General features: G+C 39.2%; 2 protein-coding genes across 2 annotated transcripts; one reads left to right on the top strand and one right to left on the bottom strand.

The window, feature by feature from the left end:
* Positions 1 to 788: 788 nt before the first annotated feature.
* LOC149837016 (putative glycosyltransferase STELLO2) lies at positions 789 to 18,269 on the bottom strand. The gene is made up of 3 exons (XM_090005751.1): positions 16,247 to 18,269; positions 1,569 to 1,695; positions 789 to 1,480 (listed from the first exon to the last, which is right to left on the bottom strand). Exons 1-3 carry the CDS (start codon positions 17,986 to 17,988, stop codon positions 1,004 to 1,006), a joined length of 2,346 nt encoding a protein of 781 aa, XP_089861877.1. The 5' UTR covers positions 17,989 to 18,269; the 3' UTR covers positions 789 to 1,003.
* LOC149837017 (uncharacterized) lies at positions 11,647 to 13,013 on the top strand. Its single transcript, XM_090005752.1, has 2 exons — positions 11,647 to 11,877; positions 12,710 to 13,013. The coding sequence occupies exons 1-2, from the start codon at positions 11,656 to 11,658 to the stop codon at positions 12,794 to 12,796; spliced, it is 309 nt and encodes a 102-aa protein (XP_089861878.1). The 5' UTR covers positions 11,647 to 11,655; the 3' UTR covers positions 12,797 to 13,013.
* Positions 18,270 to 19,137: the final 868 nt, after the last annotated feature.

The following is a 19,137-nucleotide window of genomic DNA, read 5'->3' as shown; positions in this document are numbered from 1 at the left end:
GCTCCCTGGATCCCGATCGATGGCTTCTTGGCCTTTTGTTGTTCGGGATTTCGTTGTTTGGTTAGTACGTTTGTAGTGGGCTTTTCCTTCCCTGATTGAGTGATAGCTCACAGAGACCGTTGGAGAACCTTCCTTCGTGACAAAAGAATAAAAGAGAGCCGGAAGGTAAATAATATAGGTAAATAATACAACAGAAATGTCTACTTTCTTTTGCAACTATCGTCCATATTGAATTTTTTTTCCCCAAAATGCACGAAAAAGTTTCTAATCCCTCTCTCCCTAAAACTGCCTGTTAGAAAGCAAGATGTGCACTAGTAGGGCGGCCGGCCAAACCCAAGCAGAAAAAGCAAGATATCCAATGGGATGACTTTATCAAATGGCTTTCACTAAGGCATGTTTGCAAACTTATGAAACGCTTTCTCATCTGAGCAAGTGGATCGTTACTTCTCGGGGTAAAGAAGTTTCTCGTATTGCAAACATGTGATTTGTTTAAGGTTGCACAATTTTCACAGATGAGAAGATTTTACCAATTAAAGTTTTTTCTAATTTCATCCTGAGGAAACTCGGCTACTTCCTCAGGTACAGCGGTTTGCTTTCTCAACCCAATCGGTCGACTCTCTGTTTGGAGGTTTATAAGCCAGATTTGAACACGATGTGAGATTCAATTGTGTGTGTGTGTGTGTGTGTGTGTGTGTGTGTGTGAGAGAGAGAGAGAGAGAGAGAGAGAGAGAGAGAGAGAGAGATTTTCTTCTATCAACTATGAGATAGCATACAAGGAGGACCTAGCCTGGAGTTCTTCAAATAATCAATTCCGATAATGACATCATTTATGTTGAATAGAGACAGATTCTCCTTCATACATCATTAGCTTGAAGCATACAACAGGTCATCGACGATCTTAAAATAATCGATGCATGCATCTGCAAAAGAATTCCCTAACCAAACCAACTTTCCCACTTCCCCACCAGCACTCTTCCTAATAGATGTTCTTCACCAAGAAGTGTCACAACAGCTCCTGTAAAAGTGGATCACCTGAGGACATGGCTCTAATGAGCTTCATGAACTCGGAATCACTGGACACCTTCCATGGATGCAGAGCAGCTACCTGTGCCGAATAAAAACTCAAAGGATCAGATGCCACATTGCCGGTTCTGTAAATCATATTTTTAAGGCCCCCAGACTCGAAATTTCCTGGTGAATCCATTGCTAAGAAAAACATTGGCACTGCAAGTTTCTGATGTAGCTTCAGATCTCCAACATGACCCACAAGATCAACAAAATCATCCACAAAACGTCGAGGAACGTAGAATATATTCGAGCTGCAGACGACAAGCCTTTCATCGCCCACACTTTCCTTGTAACTGATTTGAAAGTGTACGGGAAGAGTGTTCATGATATTTTTCAGGATGCCTGCACCTTCCCTAAAATACCATGCTGAGTCGTTGGCATTTGTAGACACAGTAATCCAGGACTCGGGAACCTGATAAAATAGAGATGGATTGTTAATAATGTAGACTTTCTATGTAGACAAACTAATTATCAATGATCTACCACCCTGAAGAAATTACCTTGTCAGTAATCCATAGCTTATCTTTGTCTGCCTGAAGCAGGTTCCAATAGTTCAGAACCGTTTCATCATAAAGAAACAAAAATCCATCAGCATTTGTGAATCTGTTGAATATCTTGGGCAGAAACCTGCAAGATTCAGCACATGATCATCCACCGGAACATCTTACTGGAAAAGCAATGTTGGATAGATTGCACTAATAAGGGTATCAACTCCAAACAAAAAAAATCTATTAAACTATTGAGGGTACCCAGATCGAAATCAATTTTAAAGTGGATCAATTGTCATGTAAAAAAAATAGCGAATACCGACTCATTTAACAGCAAAAATTTAGCTAGTAGCCACGGATAATTTGTTTCGCATTCATCTGTTTGTGTGATTTCAGGACTTCAAAATTTAACATGGTCATATAGTATTATCTGAACACAAACCAGCATGAATATCAAAAGCACTGTATTGTGCTTTAAAAGCTAATTTAACACCATTATGAATAAATTCCATAGATGGAAACAGAACCAATCAGGGATCTTTACAAGGAAGGGCAAATCTTTCATTCTACCATGAAAAAGAATTAACCCAACAAAAGATACAGCCGTAAGGGGACAGAGAAACTCGAAAAATTATGTGAGATTGACAGACAAAATAAGAAAAAAGGGAGCACAACTCAAGCGTCCTTGATTAACAAAGAACACAAACATTTGAAACCTATAAAGAGTTGCACATATGGAACTCATCTAATTGACCTCCCACGTGTGGCATACAAGAACATGGTCCAATGTGCATGTCTGGATCAATGAAAAGGTTTTAGTTCAATAAAACCTTCACTTTTCACTTCTTAGGCCAATCAGATATTCAGTTAACTACTTCAAATCAACAAATTTCACTCTTAAGTACAATAACAATAAGTTCAAGTACATTTCATTCCAGAAGAAGGCCAAACAGGACTTCAATCAACTCTTACAGTGATATAATAATCAAAATGTACCCTAATTTTATGGCCAAAAGTATGTAAAAAAAAAAAGAACATTTTTGCACATAATGACTAACACTAGGAAGGTGAAATCAATCATACACTTCAAATTGGAGTGTTCTAATAACATCTTGTTTCCTTTTGAGCACTAAAATATTCAAGTAAAGAACTTTACATCATCATATTTGATAGAAGGGTTTATGATAATATGTCTGAAGCACAAGAAACATGACAAGTACCCTTGATTTCAACTAAAGAATCAATAGAGTCCATAGTCTCTTGACTAGGGACAATACACCATTTAGCAACTTCAGCTGTGACCCATTAAAAGACTATGATCCTGTTCTGAACCATAAAGCCATGACCACATACACAATGCCTAGCACTAACCCTCACCTTCCAGGATACGTCACCTTCTCAGACTGTTTGTTGCTTTACTTGCAGCAACCGTGGTTATAGGTAGGTAAGCCATTGAAAAAAAGGAGAAAAATAAAGGATATGCATGTGTCAGGATATGTGTGAACATCTATGCGTGATGTGGGTCTGTGTTTATTGTCCTTGGCATCTAGTGGACCCATTTTTTGTCTAATGATGCATCAACAAGAAAAAGACATTTCTGCAAAAGAAAAGATGAGTGCAACTGCATTATTCAATTATTTTACAAAACTCTCATGTCATACCAAGTGTCAATGTCATGTCGATATCTAGTTGACAAAGATCACCAGCAATTAACCGCTGGTAAGTACTAATGGGGCAAAAAGTCATAAAGAATATACATATTCTCTTTTCATCATGAAAACTCATGTTTTTCAGGTCGATTAGGCATAAGTATATTTTAATAACTTGTAACCTTTCTAAGAGTTTTAACTGCCGATTATACAATCAATGAAGTGGCGTCATCTGGGTGCAACTATTTGCAAATATATCAAACATATAAAGAGAAAGGGACCAAAACAAACAACAGGACGGCAAGACTATCAGAAACTGATGCAGAAGAAAGAAGAAACAGAGCAAAACGGAAAAGTCATGATACAAATTGATCAAGAAAAATGAGAAAATCAGGGATTAGATTGATTCCTTTAAGATCACATGATATAAACATAAAATAAAAAAGGAAAAGAAAAGCACAATCAATTTTTTTCAAAATATCAGATCATGATCCAAGGTTGATTCCATACAAAATAAAATTACATTGAAGAGAATCCACACTACAAGAAAATTGTTAATTAGCGACGGAAATTAGCGACGGATTTTTTCCGTCACTACTTAGCGACAGATTAGCTAGAGATAGAATCTGTCGCTAATTCGCGACGGATTAGCGAGGAAACGACTTTTATCGCTAATCTGTCGCTACTTAGCGACGGATTAGCGACTGCATGTTTTTGTCGCTACTTTTTATTACAAGAACACCATTTTAGCGACGGATTTAGAGAGGGAACTCTGTCGTCGCTAATCCGTCGCTAATTAGCGACGGCGTAGCGACAGAATATATTCCGTCGCTTTTTTGGTATTTTGGTTTAGCGACGGCTTAGCGACGGAATTTTTCCGTCGCTAAGCCATCGCTAAATGTCGCGTAAATCCCTAATCCCATCCCTCTTTCTCTTTTCCCTGTTTTGCTGTATTGCTCCCTCCCGCCGCCCGTCGGCTCTCGCCACCGTCCGGCCGCCGCCGCTCCCCGTCCACCGCTCGCCAGCCGGCGCTCGCCAGCTGCCGCTCCCCGTCAACCTCCCGCCACCGTCCGGCGACGCGCAGGTAATCTTCTTCTTCTTCTTCTTCTTCTTCTTCTTCTTCTTCTAAACGCAGGGGGTACGCCCCTTCCCTGCCGGAAACGCAGGGGGTTTAACCCCCTGTCGTGCTTTCCGGCAGGGGGGGTCGACCCCCTGCGTTTCCGGCAGGGGGGTCGACCCCCTGCCGGAAAGGCATGGGGGGGTCGACCCCCTGCCGGAAACGCAGGGGGTCGACCCCCCCTGCCGGAAAGGCACGGCAGGGGGTCAACCCCCCATGCCGGAACTGCCTTTCCGGCAGGGGGTTTAACCCCCTTCCCTGCCGGAAAGGCAGGGGGTTTAACCCCCTGCCGTGCTTTCCGGCAGGGGGGGTCGACCCCCTGCGTTATGCTGCCTAAGTGACTTGTCAAAAAAAAAAAGTTTTCTGTTTTTGAATGCCTATGTTGCCTATATGAATCGTTTGAAAAATAAAATCTGTAGTAGGAATAACATGCTGCCGATGTGTATTGCTTTTGAAAAAAACAATCTGTTATGAGATATATTATGCTGTCTATGTGAATTGGTTTCAAAAAAATATGTTTTTTAATACATATGTTGCCTATGTAAATCAGTTTGAAAAAAAAAATCTTTAGTAGGAATACTATGTTGCCTATTGTTTGTTTGAAGAAAAAAAATTTGTTATGAGATACCTACGTTGCCTATGTGATCTGTTTTGAAAAGAATTTTTGTTATGGATACCTATGCTGCCCATGTGATCTCTTTTAAAAAAAAAAAAAAGTTATTATGTGATCCCTATGTTGTCCATGTGATTAGCTTGAAAAAAAATTTGTAATATGTGTATATAAGATGTCCATATGGTTTTAAGTGTAGTTTGCATATATGTTGTCCATATGGATTTTAAGTTGAAATTTTTTTTGTAATGTATATATACAAGTTGTCCATGTTGTTCAATTTGTTAGTTTGTTAATGTCTACTGGTAGTTAGTTTTACTTCAATTTGTTTTCTTGAAATCTGGTTAGTTAGAGTATTTCAATCTATTAGTCTTTTATAATTATATTTTTCTTAGATAGATTGGTATTTAATGTTCTCACAATCAGTTAGTTAGATTAGGGCTATTTGAATTCTTTATGATAGTGGTGGTTAAACGGAGTTCACATCTTTTCTAGTAAACTAATTGATTGATTTACTATTCCTTTGCTAAGTAGTTCAGATTAGAAATTGTCTATGACTTTATGTTAGTCGACTGATTCAACATGTTATAGCTGGTTTGTTAAATTAGCATCTTCTAGTTAGATTTGGCTTTAACGTATATACTATTTTTCTTTTCTCTTCTTTCAATTAGTTAGAGTTGTTTTAATTTTTTTAGTTAGTGTTTCATCTTGTTTCATGATTAGTTAGTTTGTTACTTAATTTGTTTTGTTTTTGTGCAGATTTTTCAACGGAACCAACTCGTGCTCGGCCACCTGTGGTAAGTAAATGACAAAAACAATGCAAATCGGGTAAATACCCGTGGTGAGTAAGTGATGCAAACGTATCACATGTTATTTAATTTATTGAATGCAACACTTTATTGTTCACACACTCACTTAGTTGTTGATATCTAGGACTGCTTTGTTGGAGTTCGGAGATCATGCTGAGCATGATTTTAATGTAGAAATATGGAAGTGTTCTTATTTTTGGAGTACGGAGTCCATGCTAAGCATGGTAGTAGTTAGTGAGATATTGAAGTGTGTTTGCTGCAGGTACATGTTTGCCATTTATTTGATATGAATGATTATGATGTATTGCAATGTTTGATGTAATTGTATCCATGCTTGCATGTAGTTATTTTCAATTTGATTTTGACTTCCACGTGAAATTTTATAATAAAAGCATGCTTCAAATGATTGTATCATGTCATTAATAGTTTGCACATGAAAATATTAAGTTATCAATGCATGCATCAAAATTCTTGTTATTGTTTGACATAGTATATTGCATGATAAATTTGATATTTTCTTCATCGTCGCATTCTGATTGTTTTTTTCTTAATTCGTTAGGATACTATTCGTAACATCATACGACAGAATGACTGCAAACCGTGAATGGATGTACCGTAGGATAGTGGACAATGAGTTATCGCATGAATATATGGATGGTGTCGATAGTTTTATTGAATTTGCAACAGCGAGTGTCAGTACGGTAGATCCCACAGGTCGGATTAGGTGTCCCTGCAAGATTTGTAAGAATAATCGATTTGTAGAACCTCATGGCGTTAGACATCACCTATACAGGAAGGGTTTTGTGAGTGATTATCAGAACTGGGCGTTTCATGGAGAAGAATTTAGAAACGATTTTGATGCACGGGTGAATGTGGTGCACGATAATCCATATACGAATTTGATATTTGATGCTGCAGGAACAGAACTGGGTTCTGCTATGAGTTCTAGTGATGTAAGAACTGTCGTAGATGAAGAATCACTAAACGATGCAGCTAGTAGATTTTATGATTTACTTAAAGATGCTGATGAGCCACTTTGGAACGGTTGTGAGAGTCACACTATCTTGTCTGCAGTTCTTCAACTAATGAATTTGAAGTCCGAGTATAATTTGAGTCAATCATGTTTTGACCGTTTGTGCATGATTGTGAAGAGTATGTTGCCTAAAGATGAGAAATTGCCACAAAATTTCTATCGTGCGAAAGTTATGGTCAACGCTCTAGGTATGGGTTACAAAAAGATTGATGCTTGTCCAAATCACTGCATGTTGTATTTCAAGGAGCAGGAAAACGACATATCATGCCCGTCATGTGGGCATCCTCGGTTCAAGCCAAAGACAAGAGGCAATGGTAGCACGAGATCAAAGAAAGTTTCATACAAGTCGCTCCGCTACTTTCCTATCACTCCTAGATTGCAGCGATTGTATATGTCTTCAAAGACAGCTAAACACATGAGATGGCATGCAAATAAAGTTCGACACGATGAAAACAAGATCACGCATCCTGTTGACGCTGAAGCTTGGAAGCACTTTGATCGTACTCATCAGAACTTCGCAATGGAAGTGCGAAATGTTAGACTCGGTCTATGTACAGATGGATTTAATCCATTTGGGGGTAGATCAACTCCATACTCATGCTGGCCAGTATTTGTAACTCCATACAACCTTCCACCAAGCTTGTGTATGAAACGTCCAAATCTTTTCTTGTCTCTGTTGATCCCTGGTCCGACCTCACCTGGCCAAAATCTTGATGTATATCTAAGGCCATTGATTGATGAATTAAAAGTACTGTGGGATGACGGTGTTACCACGTATGATGCCCACAAAAAACAAAATTTCAACATGAAGGCCGTTGTTCTATGGACAATCAGTGACTTCCCTGCATATGGTATGTTATCTGGTTGGAGCACACATGGGAGGTTGGCTTGTCCGTACTGCATGGAGGATTCCAAAGCTTTTAGATTGAGGCATGGAAGGAAGCCTTGCTGGTTTGATTGCCATCGTCGATTTCTACCCAGCGATCATCCGTTCCGACGTCAAAAGAATGCATTTACAGCAGACACAACTGAAATGGAAGGTCCATCCTCAAGATTGTCTGGCATAGAGATTTTAAGAAGATTGCGATACTTTCCAGATGTATTAACAGATGCCCGCAGTCCTACACCCTTCCGTGGATTTGGGAAGGAACACAATTGGACGAAAAAATCTATTTTTTGGGAACTACCGTATTGGCCGACCCTATTGATACGACATAATTTGGATGTGATGCATGTAGAGAAAAATGTGTTTGATAATGTGTTCAATACAGTAATGAATATTAAAGGAAAAACGAAGGATAATCCGAAGGCCCGTATGGATTTAAAATTAATATGTAAAAGACCAGAATTGGAACTCAAAGAGTATAATGGCAAAGTACTGAAACCAAAGGCGAAGTACGTGCTCGGACCTGATCAAATAAAACATGTATGTCAATGGTTGAGACAACTGAGATTTCCAGATGGATATGTCTCTAACATTGCTCGGGCTGTGAAGATTGACGATGGACAGTTATATGGGTTGAAGAGCCATGATTGTCATATCTTTATGCAACGATTGATACCCCTAGCATTCCATGATATGTTAGACAAACCTATATGGGGGGTATTGTCTGAGTTGAGCGGATTTTTCAGAACATTGTGCGCATCGGAGGTCATTGTATCAGATGTAAAGAATCTCGAGGACTCTGTCATCACCACTGTTTGTCTGTTAGAAAAGATATTTACGCCAGCATTTTTCGATGTTATGGAACATTTGATCATACATTTGCCATATGAACTAAGGGTTGGTGGCCCTGTGCAATATCGATGGATGTACCCATTTGAAAGGTATATGTTTTTTTATATTTGTCTCTTTAATGACAGATATTTAAAATTTGAAATGTATATTCTTGTCAGATGCATGTTCGACCTAAAAAAAAAGGTTCGTAATAAAGCAAGAGTAGAAGGCTCTATTTGTGAGGCGTACACTTTAGAAGAGATTTCAAATTTCTCATCTATGTACTTCGAACCTCATATTTCAACACGTTACACATGCCCGCCCCGTAACGATGATGGAAAACAAGTAACTGTAGCTGACAAGCTGTCGATATTTCAACGACTTGGGCATGCATTTGGTAGTTGCCGATCAAGGCTATTGACAGATCGAGAGCAAGATGCAGCACACATCTATATTCTTTTTAATTGTTCAGCGATCGACCCATACATCGAGTAAGTATATGTATATGCAACTCAATTATAAATCCTTTTATGTTCTATATGTGGATACATGGCTTGGTAATATAAGTATTTGTGGTTTGCAGACGATTTGATCTGGAGTTGCAAAGCAAAGTTTCACATCTCACTAATGCAGAAGTACAAAAAGAACGTGAAACTAAGTTTGTGGAGTGGTTGAAACAGTTGGTAAAGAAGCTAACATAAATTTTGTACTTATAAACAACACTAAGTTACTTAATTGATCGTGATCACAATAATTGTTTATGTCTGTGCGTAGGTTCGCCATGGTGATGTTAAAGATCAAGGAATATGTGATTTAGAAAATGGTCCGACCAAAGTTGTGCAATGCTACAATGGGTATATCGTAAATGGTTATCGATTCCATACAAAAGACTACGGTATAAACAAATCAACGATAAATAGTGGCGTGTGTGTCAAGGGTAGCAGCTACGGTGAAAATGAACATGATTACTACGGTGTTATAGAGGAAATAATGGAGTTGACTTACTTAGGCATGAATAACAGGGTTACGGTATTCAAGTGTCATTGGTTTGATCCAACTGCAACAAGACTCGACAAAGCTTCAGGCATTGTGGAGGTGAATCATAAATCCAGGTTTGGAACATATGAACCATTCATATTAGCCTCGCAAGCTCAACAAGTTTATTATACTTCATATCCGAGTATAAAAAAGTCAGATAGAAATGAATGGTGGGCAGTTTGCAAGGTGAAATCCAAACTATACCCCGAGTATGATCAGTTACAAGAAGATGAGTTAGCTGAAGACAGTGATTACTATCAATCAGATGATGTCTGTGACTTCGCTTATGGTCACGATGTTGCGCATGATATGCATGTCATATCTCCATTGGCTGATGAAACATTCATAGAGGAATGTGATCCAAATGATGTACCAAGTGGATGGGCAAACAATGAAGAAGAAGAAGAAGAAGAAGAAGAAAGTCAAACTAGTGACGAGGAAGAATTCTCAAGCTAGTGAGCAAAATCTTATACTACAAACCTCTATTTAAATGCATTGTAATACTTGATGTGAGTTGTATTGCAATACTTGGTGTGAATGATTAAAAATTTTATTTCAATTTATTGTAATACTTGATACGAATGATTCGAATGCATTGTAATACTTGATGTGAATGATTTCAATTATCTGAATGTATTATAATTTATGCAATTAACGAATGATTTGAATTAGTGCAATACTTGATGTCAATGATTTGAATTATTTGAATGCATTGCAATGCTTGATGTGAATGACTTGAATGCATTGTAATACTTGATGTGAATTATTTGAATGTATTGTATGACATATGTTATTTGTTAGAATATGGTTCGTGGAGGTTATAGTGGTCGCTCATCCAGTAGTAGCCAGGCTCAACCTTCATCTTCACGGGCTCCTGTGATAGGTATATCATATAACTAATTAGATGCTTGATTAGTTCAAATGCACATTCTGAAAACTTGGTGTGTATTTTTTTACAGATGATGTTGCGCCTGTACACGACCCACCTACACCAGTTGATCGCACAAGTCAACAGCCAACACAGGAAACAGGGTCTTCTCAGGCTGGCACAAGAAGACTCATTCAAATAGTGTATATCGATAATCGACCGTAAGTATTTTGTTTTCAATTATTGCATATCTTTTAAATATTTTATATTGATATTTACTGTGTAACAATTCATGTGCAGCACGAGGTTTGAACCACAAGAAGTAGTACGGGAGATTAGGAATTCACTTCTTCAACATCTACCATGACCAGTTGCTCAATGGAAAGAGTACCCAAAGGAGGTATTAGACAGATTGTGGTCCTCATTCATGGTATACAGTTGTTCCTCATAGTTAATGTGTTTCATATTTAATTTATTTAAGCAATGTCTACTAACTTTCTGAAAATATTTGTAGGCTTCGAATCGCTTTGCAACTACGGTGGAAGAAAATGATGCAAGGAAGGTGTGACAGAAGGTGGCTGCCAATCGATTTGCAGACATGCTGCACACTATGAAGACTGCAGCAAAAAAAGCATCTGGCGTAGTAGATGATCCATTAATGTGGAAGGGCCATGGTCCTATTACTATCAGGAGGGATTACTGGGATGAAATGTGCGATATGTGGGCGGGAGATGCATTTAAAAATCGCTCTGCGAAGGCTTCACAAAATCGATCGAAGATGCCCGAAGCCCATCTACACACAGGTGGATCTAAGACATTTGGGAGCCACTTAAAGAAAATGGTAACTCATCAATATATAATATTAATTTTATAAGTATTGTTGCAAATTTGTGTACTAAATCTTTTGTCATTTAACTTCGCAGGAAGCAGAAAAAGGAGGCAGTGTACCATATAAGGATGTGTTTGTAGAAACACATAAACGGAAGACCACGGGAGTCTTCGTATCAGAGAAGGCGAGAACGACAACGGTATGTATTAATTCTATTAATAATCATTGCAATATATATGCAAGTCATCATAATGTTATCATTAATTATTAATGAATACTTTAAACATTATTTTGTAGGAGGCATATGAGCAACAAACGGTAGAGCGATATGGCGAAGACGCTACTCAGCATCCATCATTTGATCCTACAGCATGGGTGACTGCAGCAGGTGAACCCAAAAAAGGTCGCGTGTTCGGGTTTGGGAGTAATATGAACACTTCACCAGTTATTGGTTCTTCCAGTTACGGCTCACCAACTTCTTGCGCCGACATAAGCTCCAAGCAGCCGACTATTCTTTCCGGTGATGATGTACGCGAGATCATTAATGAATCACTGAATAACTACTTCCAATACACCGTCGCCCCCTTTCTCCGAAATGAGATCAAGGCCGCTGTTCAGGATAGGGGATCTTCGATTCCAGGTCCCTCTCAGGTATAATCACATATATAGTTTTTTTGACTGTCTTAAAGCACATCTGAGCATGGTAGAATCACATATAGAGTTTTTCTAGATGCCTTAGAACACATATGAACATGCTATAATCACATATTCAATTTTTTTACTGCCTTAGCACACATATGAGCATGATAGAATCACATATATATATATATATATATATTTAACTTTTTGTCTGTCTTAGAGCACATATGAGCATGATAGAATCACATATAAAGTTTTTTTGATTGCATTAGAACACATAAGCATGCTATAATCACATATTCAGTTTTTTTACTGCCTAAGAACACATATGAGCATATTATAATCACATATTCTGTTTTTTGACTGCCTTAGCACACATATGAACATGCTATAATAACATATAGAGTTTTTTAACTGCCTTAGAACACATATGAACATGTTATATATCATTTATGATAGAATCACATATAAAATTTTTGGCTTTGCCTGCCTTAGAGCACATATGAGCATGCTATATTCACATATTCAATTTTTTTACTGCCTTAGCACACATACGAGCATGATCGAATCACATATATAGTTTTTTGCCTGCCTTAAAGCACATCTGAGCATGGTAGAATCACATATAGAGTTTTTTTATATGCCTTAGAACACATATGAACATGCTATAATCACATATTCAATTTTTTGACTGCCTTAGCACACATATGAGCATGATAGAATCACATATAGAGTTTTTTTATTGCCTTAGATCACACATGAGCACATGATAGAATCACATATAGTGTGTAATTTATTTCATTATATTTTGTTTATCAATACTGACTGTTCTTTTCTTGTGTAGGCTGCTAGCGATAATCAGGGTAGTGGAGCTGAAGGGACAGATAAAGACAATGAACAAGAAGACGCACAAAATCTTGGCGATGATTAGAGGACTGTGTTGAAGAAGTTCTATTTTTTTTATTTTTCCTAATTGTAATTGTTGAATTGTAAATAATTAAACTTCTTAGTTTTAAGGTGGAACGATTAATTATTATAGATACTTGTTATATGAATTTTTTTGTGTGGTTTGTTTTTTATTTACAGGAAATATAAATTGTACAGGAAATATAAATTGTACAGTTCTCGGTAATTAATTTTTAAATAAATTTTTTTTGATTTTTTTTCGTTTTTGCGACGGATTAGCGACGGATGATTCCGTCGCTATTCATATTAATCTAGCGACGGCTTAGCGACGGAATTAAATCCGTCGCCACGCCGTGGTCGCCGTTTAGTACCGGCGGATTGGCGACGGAATATAGCGCTCGTTATTCCGTCGCAATTAGCGACGGACTTGGCGACAGAATTATTCTGTCGCCAGTTAGCGTCGAAATATTCGCGACGTAAGCATACTGTCGCCGCGTTGTCGCTAATCCGTCGCTAACATGGTTAGCGACGGATTAGCGACGGATTAGCGACGGAATGTGGTCGTCGCTAATCTACTGCTTTGTTGTAGTGCCACTATATGCAACCAATTTCAAAAGTAAATAGTTTCATAGGACTCACAACCATAAGTCCATAACTTAAATCATATAATGGCCTTAAATCGGTTAAGTGGATGACACCAAATGAGCTTGAAGATGGATATCAAATAAATCAAACAAAAGACATAATTCATCAAAGAAAGAAGGATTTCACACCTATCAAATGATTGAAGAAATGACTCAAAAGATTTAAATTTTTTCGAAAGCAATTGCAATTTGCAACCATTTCATCAAGAGAAAGAAGCTCATTTTACAATAACCATTCTTCCTATTTATGATGTTGAAGGTAGAACATAGCCACTAATAAAAGCACAGCAAACTGGAAGATACTATCTTTAAGAACAGGTGCTCATTCGAATAGCTTGTGATTTCGATTAAGTCTATTTCTTTTCTAAGACTAGGTTTTATTGGAAGTTACTAACATGTTTTTGATATTTCACCAAATGAATATAATGAAACATAACGTCAGAAAATTATCATGACATTTTCTTTAAGGTTTCATTTTAAGAAGGATCGTCCAAGACTCACATTACTGTCAGGCAAATAAAAAAGCTGGAAGGAAATAAGATTGGCCATATTGAAACAAACAAAAACTTAGAAAGCAGTGAAGTCCCAAAATGCAATGTGTTCAAATTTTGGATTCTAATTAACAGTGTTATGTGTGATTAAAAGAGACAGCATTCACAATAACTTAGGGCATGTCTGGTTAAGCTCCATGAGAATCACTCTCTCATGCAAATGAGAGAGTGATTCTCATTTGGCCCGATTTTCTCATGGCTAACCAAACATGAGAAAATAGAGCCATGTCTCCAGCCCGTGAGATTTTGAATCTCACGGGCCTGGTTGTGATTTCGAATCATATGACCTGAAATCATATCATGGCCCTATAACCACAACGTTTTCGAAAGTTGGGGGTTTTGACCCCCAACATTCTTATTCGTCGTCTCCTTATATGAAGGTGGTCTCAGTAGACTAAGAATACCACCTGCATCAGCTCGTTAGAAGATGGGAACGTTGCCGGAGAAGTGCGGCTTGGAAGAGCAACCACCGGAAAATCAAAATCTCTGTCAGAATTTTAGGCATGGTTTTCTTTTTTTTTTTTGGGAGTCACTGCAACCCTACAACCACCAGGAAGCTATTGAGGCAAGGTGGAGCCCGCCAGAAATGGTATTTCGGCATGCTCCGTTGCCCTCTGAGCCCCTCCCTTCGAGCCAAACAAGGGGGTGACAGATGAGGGTTTTTTTTGGGTCACTGCAAGCCTGAAACCACAAGGAATCTGTTGAGGCAAGCAGGAGCATGCCGAAAATGGGATTCCAGCAGGTCCTCTGCACTCCTCCTGAGCCAATCATGGGTGCCTTCCCAGCGAGCCCCTATTTCCACTTTTCTTTGTTTTTTTTTGTTGCAGCCAGTTGGAGGAATGGTAGCAAGGGATAGACCTTGTCAGAATACCATCTCCGGTGAGCTTTACTGCCTTCTCTGCGACCTCAACAGTGGCTCTTGCCGTTAGCCCTTGTTTTCCCTATTTTCTTAAGTTTTTCTTTGTTTTTTATTAGTTTATCTGCAGACAGCCATGGCAACAGCGGTGCTCGCTGGAATACCGCCTCCAACGAGCTCTACTGCCCACTGCCTTCTCTGCAACCCAATAGTGGCTCCAATCCCTGTTTTTTCCTTTTTTCAAGGCTTGGTTTTTTGTTTGGCTTGAGAAAATGAATCCATCTCAATCAATCAAACAAAAAAACTGATTCTCCTGCAAATGGGTTTCCTTTTCTCACACTAAACAAGCATGAGAATAGGAATCACATAAGATTTCAAATCATGTGATTTTGAATATCATGAGATTTCAATTCTCATGTGATTTCTTTTCACTTTTGAAAAGAACAACCAAACATACCCTTAATCTCTAACAAAGCTAAGTATAATTTCGTATGACTTTCCAGAATAGTAACAAGGATAATAGTGACGATAATAAGAATAACATCCATCACTAAGATTAAGAGAAGGAAAATTATCAGATTTTGAAGGAGAAATCTTCATCCGTCATTATATCTAAATGTCAACGACTCAATAAAAGGCCATTGTTCAATACTGCACATTGTCTATCATATCGTGTATTGCAATATTACCTAGACGCAGATACTGATATTTTTTAGCAGACATGTCAAGGCTTAAAACCTTAGAAAACTAGAGGAGGGACACAATGAATAATCATGTAGAAGATTGTTTTGAAGTAGCAATGTACTGCGTAAGATTAGAAGTCACTAAAACGCTAGAAACTTATTTAAATTTCCTTTGTCTAGTCAATGGAATACTAGAAATTTCTTTGTCTGGGTGGTTCATAACATGAGTTAGTTATAATCTAGATGGCATAAGAAACAGTTGGGAGATAGTAATGAATTCCAACTCAGCATCACCATGGTACTTAGCCTGAATATTTGCTCCTTGATGGATTTCACAGATGAAATCATGGGTGAAATGGAAAAAGGCAGAAAGTACAAAGTAAATGTTAACTTGACCGATAAGTTGTGAATGGAATAAAACCCACATGATATCAACCATCATGAGTATACTGCCATATAACTTAGTCATGAATCATGAAATCCTATTGCCAGATGCTGATATGTTCAACATTTCAAGTACACAACGTGCATGATTACAAGAGTCTTACCAAATCTTATACAGTCAGTTTTTTCACCTACTATGAAAAGGTAATGAAGAGCTCTACGAACAAAACAAAAGCAAAGAAAGAGTAAATTAGCAGCAGTATGCTAGTTTATGAAAAACAAGCCACCTAAAGGATTAATTTCAAGAGCACAAGAAACTTACCTAAAGGATTAATTTCAAGAGCACAAGAAACTTACTTATATACTTCCCAGGATTTGCCACCATATTCAACTCCACGTTCTGGGTTGCTCTGCTCCGAGAGAATAACCACCCGCTTGAATATCCGTCCATAAAGCATTCTCCATTCTAAAGCAGTATGGTTCACGCTACTGCCATCGCAGTACATGATGAGCACAACATTACCAAAGTTCTTTCGCCACTGAATGAGTTTTCCGATCTCATAGTTCACAGAACCCGCTTCTTCAACCCCAAGATGCATAGATGGAAGCTTAAGAGGGATGAATTCCTTTGGATCACCATGACCTATAACTGTCTGTCCCCTATCTAGTTCAAGTGTCATCAATCTTGGCTGAACATACCCAACTGCCAACAGGTCCAGTAGCCAAGCAGCAGTGAATTTAACATCCTGCTCGGTCCAGAATCCTTCTTCTGCCATTGAATAGCTCAAGTGCAGTATCTTCTCAAACAGAGTTCGCTTGCTCGACCTCCAAGCAACCAAGAACTTGACCAATCTACCTACATTGACATGCAAATCCTTCTCCTCTGCAAATGGGTACGACTCAGCCCGGTCGACCCTATGAACAGTTGGAGGATAAATTGCAAGGAAACCCCCCATCTCCCACAGGATCCTCTGTGCCCAGTATCCCCTAATCACATCTGAAGCCATTGAACTGATCGAAACAGGAAGCATCAGGCCCCAAAAAGCCGGTCCATGGAACAGCGTATTAAACGAATTCATGGGCGCCATTAACCCCTGTGGCAGAGCAACCCGAGGAGCCTTGTCATCGAATCTGATATCGAACGTCTCAAACACGGATTTCCTCGTGAAGTAGAACACTGAATCAACATCGGGCAATCCGTTCGACACTCCCTGCTGTATGAATTGCCTCCCACCGTAGACCTCAGTATAGAACTCTTCATGGCCGAGATCGCCCACATTCTCGAGGGGCAATCCCCGGGGCCAGACCGATCTCTGCCCGAAATGTATGTAGGGATTCACAACCGGGCTATCCACATTGCTACTGTTCTTGTTCTGGACCACCGCATGAACATACTGCAACACGGTCTCCCTCCGTGCTTCTTCTCCCACCAATTCGAGATCGAAATGCTTTCCAAGATCGCCACCGATGATTTCTACCCTATCGTCGGCATCATAGATCTTCTTCGCGCCGTGCTGGATGGCGAAGAGGTAACCAACATTCTTCCTAACGTATGAATTATAGGGCAGGTGATCGATGATTCGGAACCCTAATTTAGCCTGATCGTCGAGAGAGAGGAAGATGGTACCTTTCAATTGCCAATCGCTCGGCGTGTCCGCGTTGCCGATCGCGAGAAGCTGCCATCCTTTGATCCTCGCGAGAGCACGCAGGGCATCGGTCGGGGGAGAGGAGACGGAGGCAACGATCCATCGCTCGGCTCGGAAGGAAGAGAACTTGGACCGGTCGACTATGGGGGGGATGGCGCTGAATTGCACCTGAGGGTAGGGGATCTTCGACTCGATTTCGCGGCGGGAGGCGGACTCGAAGCAGAGGAGGGCAGCACTGTCGCCTGCGCGGAAAAGGAAGAGGAGGACGGCGACGGTGGCGACGGCGAATGAGAGAGCCAGGATCTTGAAGACGAGGTTGTGGGTGAGCCAGGATTGGAGATTTGCCCCTTCTTCATCACCGTGCTGCTTCGGAAGAGGAGGGATTCTTAGGGTTTTCAGTTGGGGTTTTGCGTGGTTGGGTGCTGGCGGTGTTGATCTGTCTTGGATAAACATCGTAGATCTCTCTCTCTCTCTCTGGTGTCTCTTTATTGCAGTGTCTGCTGCAGTAGCAGGCGAGAGCTCTTCTTCTTCTTCTTCTTCTTCTTCTTCTTCTTCTTCTTCTTGACTTCCTTTTTGGTGGTGGACGTCGTCAGGCTTAAGCAATGGTGTTACTTGATGACGTTGTAAAAAGATTATATACCAACAGGTTAACGGAGGGCAGTGGGTGGTCAGGGCCAGTCTGCCCCACGGTCAACTCACTCAACAGTTTGGCTCTACTGCATACTGCTCTTCACAGTCACAGTTTCCATGGTTGTCGGCTTGATACTTGGATGCACTAAGAAATATCATTCTTGAAAAAAATTGGATGATGAAAAATCTATGTTTTTGAAATTCTGTTTTTCAAGAAAATGTCATTTAGTTTTTTTTTCTCTCTCTTTTTTCCTTTTTGCCAGGCCAAGAGAAAATCTCTCTATCATCATTCACATTAATTGGACACCAATTGGTAAGCCTCTACAAAAAATATTTATAAAGAAAACACAAAATTCTAATCTAATATGGATCCAATACCTAACTATAAAACAAAAACCAATCCAATATCAAATATTTAATTAAAATCTAATAACAATCTTAAAAAAATAAATGGCTTAAACGGATCCTAGACCTGATTGATCATGCTCTGCTCCTGCATCCTCCTCCTTGGCTTGGACAAGACTCACCTCTCTAGCCCGATCGATCTTGCTCTGTCCCTTTCGTTTGTTCCTTATTATAATTTCTCTTATTGGGTTGGACAACAAATCTTTATTTTCAAGTCTCAAGATGGAAGGTGATACCTAATCTTTTAAGCCAACTGCCGACAGTAGGGCTGGCCTGGGAACGAGACATCAATTCATAGCAACTGGCCCACGCCAAGAACATACAAGGGTGTCCTATTCAAAGGGATAAATGATCTCTGGGGTGGGTTTTACCTTAGGGGTGTCAATGGGTCGGGTTTGGTTTCAGACTTGGACTCAATTTTCGGGTTCGGTATCGGGTCCGGATCCAAGTCTAATAAGATCTACTATATAAGAGAAACTATACCCGGACTCAATAAGAACTACATGATTCAGACCGGAACCATACCTGGTAAAATAATATTTTTTTATCATTTTTACATTGAAAACT

The sequence above is a fragment of the Nuphar pumila genome, chromosome 5 (genome assembly GCF_984573655.1).
Source record: "Nuphar pumila chromosome 5, dmNupPumi1.hap1.1, whole genome shotgun sequence".
NCBI lineage: Eukaryota > Viridiplantae > Streptophyta > Magnoliopsida > Nymphaeales > Nymphaeaceae > Nuphar > Nuphar pumila.
This window is presented reverse-complemented; position numbering and strand designations above follow the sequence as displayed.

Excerpts from the sequence above, each read along its gene's own strand:
- LOC149837017 (XM_090005752.1), top strand. The coding sequence starts at position 11,656 with ATGAACACTTCACCAGTTATTGGTTCTTCCAGTTACGGCTCACCAACT. Across the intron at positions 11,878-12,709 it reads CGATTCCAGGTCCCTCTCAG|GCTGCTAGCGATAATCAGGG; the intron begins GTATAATCACAT and ends TTTCTTGTGTAG.
- LOC149837016 (XM_090005751.1), bottom strand. The coding sequence starts at position 17,988 with ATGTTTATCCAAGACAGATCAACACCGCCAGCACCCAACCACGCAAAA. Across the intron at positions 1,696-16,246 it reads AAATCCTGGGAAGTATATAA|GTTTCTGCCCAAGATATTCA; the intron begins GTAAGTTTCTTG and ends TGAATCTTGCAG. Across the intron at positions 1,481-1,568 it reads AGCTATGGATTACTGACAAG|GTTCCCGAGTCCTGGATTAC; the intron begins GTAATTTCTTCA and ends CTATTTTATCAG.